The sequence below is a fragment of the Fulmarus glacialis genome, unplaced genomic scaffold (assembly GCF_000690835.1).
Source record: "Fulmarus glacialis isolate BGI_N327 unplaced genomic scaffold, ASM69083v1 scaffold27734, whole genome shotgun sequence".
Taxonomy (NCBI): domain Eukaryota; kingdom Metazoa; phylum Chordata; class Aves; order Procellariiformes; family Procellariidae; genus Fulmarus; species Fulmarus glacialis.
This window is the reverse complement of record NW_009210342.1, coordinates 1,992-5,940: the sequence shown is the minus strand read 5'-3', so window position 1 is coordinate 5,940 and position 3,949 is coordinate 1,992. Positions and strand designations below refer to the sequence as shown.

The 3,949-nt window shown below is 50.1% G+C and overlaps 1 protein-coding gene across 1 annotated transcript; it reads left to right on the top strand.

Annotated features, from left to right (window-relative positions):
• The first annotated feature begins 51 nt into the window (after positions 1 to 51).
• RUNX3 (runt-related transcription factor 3) lies at positions 52 to 810 on the top strand. Its single transcript, XM_009577145.1, has one exon. It carries the CDS (start codon positions 151 to 153, stop codon positions 574 to 576), a length of 426 nt encoding a protein of 141 aa, XP_009575440.1. The 5' UTR covers positions 52 to 150; the 3' UTR covers positions 577 to 810.
• The last annotated feature ends 3,139 nt before the right edge of the window (positions 811 to 3,949 follow it).

The following is a 3,949-nucleotide window of genomic DNA, read 5'->3' as shown; positions in this document are numbered from 1 at the left end:
AAGCCGCAAGGATAGTGCTCTAACCAGCCGCTTTCTTCCTCCACCCCAACAGGCACGTCAGATCTGAGCCCTTTCTCTGACCCCCGGCAGTTCGATCGCTCCTTCCCGACGCTGCCGGCTCTCACCGAGACCAGGTTCTCCGACCCGCGGATGCATTACCCCGGCGCCATGTCCGCTGCCTTCCCTTACACCGCGACGCCCTCCGCCACCGGCATCGGGGGCATCAGCATGACCAGCATGCCCACCACAACCCGTTTCCACCACACTTACCTGCCGCCCCCCTACCCCGGCTCCACGCAAAACCAAAGTGGACCCTTCCAGGCCAACCCCTCTCCCTACCATTTGTACTACGGCACATCTTCGGGCTCCTACCAGTTCTCCATGGTGGCGGGCGGCGAGCGCTCCCCCACCCGGATGCTCTCTTCTTGTACAAGTGCCTCAGCGGGGAACAACTTAATGAATCCCAACCTGGGCAATCAGAACGACGGGGTGGATGCGGACGGGAGCCACAGTAACTCGCCAACGACCATGACGACTACTGGGAGGATGGATGAGTCGGTCTGGAGACCCTACTAGGAGGAACTCAACTGGGCACCGATAGCTTTAACTTAATCAGCCACCGTTACGTTACTCCTTTTGGTAGTGAATAGAGCAAAATGATGCCTAGGGAAAAGGTAAACCAAAGTCTCCCAAACCAAAAGCAAACCAGGATCCTCTGCATGCAAGCACGGGCAAACATCAAGCGAAGATGGACCAGGACCTGCGTTACATTTCAAGACGAACGTCCACGAGGCTTGAATTTGTCGCTTGATGTGGTTCCTTTCGTATGTTTTAAGTATGTGGATTGTACATAGGGGAAAAAAAAAGGACATGTGGAATCAAATGTTTGTTTCTTGCAGAACACTTCTCAGTCATCTCACCCGCACCCTCTTCCCCACACAAAGCATTCAAAAGTTACAAAAAGCTCACCCTTCTTCTGCAAAATGTTTCAGAGAAGAGAAGAGACCAGGGAGTCGTCCAAGCCATCTCTCTGCCAGTGCAGGAAGACTGAACTGAAAAAAAAAAGGAAAAAAAAAAAGAAAAAACCCCCGTTGTCTTCTCTCCTTCCCTCCCCACCAGTGTAGGGCCCCTGACCACCAAAGAGCTCCGGGACGACGCCAGAGCCGCACGCGGCACGTGAGAGTCTGGTTTACAGCACAACCGCGGGGACTCAGGCACGCGTGGGGGCTGCGCGCTCCTCGTGGGTTGGCCGGCATCAGCCATGTGAACAAGAGCTGTGATGTGATTATTATTATTTGTTGTGGACGACAGAGGTTGTATTGTTCATTTTTATCATTGTCGTCATTTTTAAAACAGTAACGTGGTTGATCCCGTGCCTGACAGACCCCCCCTTTCCTGTATGTTTACATATGAGATGTACTTTTTACGAGACGTGTTTTGTTTTGTTTTGTTTGCTCTTTTGTCCTGACCTCACCATTCAATTCTTTGCTCCTCTTAGCAAATCTCAGTGATGGTGGCTGAAGCGAAGGCGGCATTCAGGACAATCCAAGATACATGAGATGCACTTCCAAGCGCGTTAGCTGCAAAAGGGACTCGGGAGCCTTTGGCATGACCCTGCCACCGGTCTCCGGGTCTTCCTTTCATCCTCTCTGAGTGGCGACACATGCAGCTGGTGGCAAAGCATCATATTTCTGTTATGATTCTTTCCCATGCTTTCACCCAGAGCGGATTGACACATGCTGACTTTTTTTATTAAGAAACGACTTACACTTGTCAGTTCATACTGAAAGCTCTAACTGAGATTTGGAGAAAGGAGCAATTTCTACCCAGTCCTTTGGTGGTGGGAATATTGCGAAGCAATGTTATCGAGCATTTTCCATCCCCTCACCCTCCTTTCCTTTCCCCCAAGTGACCCAGAGCACGGGTATCTTGCTGTAGATGAATAAGCTGAAGAAGGGGCACTAAAGGTACCACCGGCCCGTTGGTAGCTGGTTGCATCATGTGGCGTTTGGAGGAACCAGGTCTCCCGGGCACCACACACGCTTGTAGCTGATACCAAAGGGTTTGCAACCCGAACGGGACCGCGGCGGGAGGTCGTAGGCAGCCGGAGAGGTGGCAGGAGCTCCCCCAAGGCCAGGTTAGTGGCCTGGCTCTGACGCACGCCGCAGGGTTATGTCACCTCCCGCAAGCCAGCTGTGCTTTCTGCTGGTGTGGGAATTCGGGCTGGATTCGGGATTCCTCGTGCCGGCAGGGCTGAGGGTGCGTGGGCAGGTTCCCGGGGAGCACGTCACTGCGGTACCCACTCCAGAGCCTACCCTGTGGCAAGGGGACGGGGACAGCCCCCAGTGCTACCAGTAACCAAGCCTTTTTTTTTTCTTTCATAAGCATAAGAAAATTGAAACCCCACAGCTGCCCTCCCAGCCCCTCTGTCTAAGTTACACCATTACAGCCGCGCCGCCTATCACCAAATCTCAGTTGGCAGCTTGTCAGCACTCGGTTGAGGTACAGAGCGTTGTAATTGCACTACCACGTCAAGACTGGAGCAAGACATCCTGGCTTCATTGGAAAGCTGCGATGACCACTCATGAGTTAAATAAGCAACAAGAAGAACAACTCTTTTAAATAATAATAAAAAAAAGCCTTACCCCAGCAAAACTGCAACCTTCACTTGCCTTAGCGACAGCGAGCACCTCTCCGGTGCTTGCCAGCTGTAGAAACTGGACCACGGCAGCCTGTGTTTTGATGCATTTATGTTTATCATCCGATCGCGCCACTGATTGAAAGCACAAAGAAAACAAGGCATTCGTAGTACTAGGTTAATTTAAGACTGTTCGTAGTGAATTTAAAAAATAATAAAAAGAATGGCAACTATGTTATTTTTATGACATATTGTCATGTGAAGGTGTAAATATATGCACCTCTATTGTATGCAAATGGTCACAAGACAGGCCAATGTTTTTTGCTTTGCACTATAATTTGCTTTTTTAAAAGAATGCACAATCGCTTGTACAGTAAAACCCCTTTGTCTGGCTCACAGAATATTTAACTATAAAATCTAATTTTTGGTCTTATTTGTTATAATAATATAATTCTTAAATGTGTTGAAGGATCCAATTCTTAATAATGCTTCTAATACTTGTATGTGCAGGGTAAAATAACAACAAACAACTAAGGAGATGAGAACAAAGATCTTTGTAGATAAAGAAGGCTAAAGTTGTTGGTTTTTTTAATGGTGTCTTATGATGGACATTAAAAAAAAAAAGCTAGTGATACCAAATAATGTGGTTATTTGTGTAATATACCAGCCCTACTTGAAGGTAATGCCCTATATTTAATATGTAGCCCATCTTTTTAACCTGTAGCACTTGTCACTGGGGAGGGGGGAGGCGGGGAGGGAGGGAGAGGAAGAGGAGGGTCTGCTCCTGTTGAAGTCATTGGAGGAAGCTCTCGCTGGAGGCGTCTCTGCTGCGCTGGCTTCAATGAGAGCAGAGTCGGACTCCGTCGTGAGCGGGTGGAAATCACGTTGGTACAAAGCCATAGCAAAGTGGTCAGTTCTGCTTTTCTATTATCGGTGTCGATGTTCTTATCCAATGTACGTGATTATATCGTCAGGCCTCCGTGTAATCATTTTAATGACTTTCCATGTGGAATAATAAACGTACGGTTACAAGTCTCCCCGGTGCCTTCCGCCTGCTCACTTCTCGCCGAGGGGAGCAGATCTGTGCCCCGGTACAGAGGAAGGTTCGTCACGCTGCTCTTTCTCCAAATTTTGGCACCTCTCCGAGCATCCCGGTGCCCGGATCCGGTGTCTGGGGGGGGCTCGTGGCTGCGCTCGACCACAGTTTGGCCCGAGCAGGCATTGCAGGGGTGACCAGCGGGGAGGGCAGGCAGGTGCCTTCACAGGGATGCAGGGAGCCGATGGGGGCGGGGGGGACCCGGGCTGTGAGCG

Excerpts from the sequence above, each read along its gene's own strand:
- RUNX3 (XM_009577145.1), top strand. The coding sequence starts at position 151 with ATGCATTACCCCGGCGCCATGTCCGCTGCCTTCCCTTACACCGCGACG.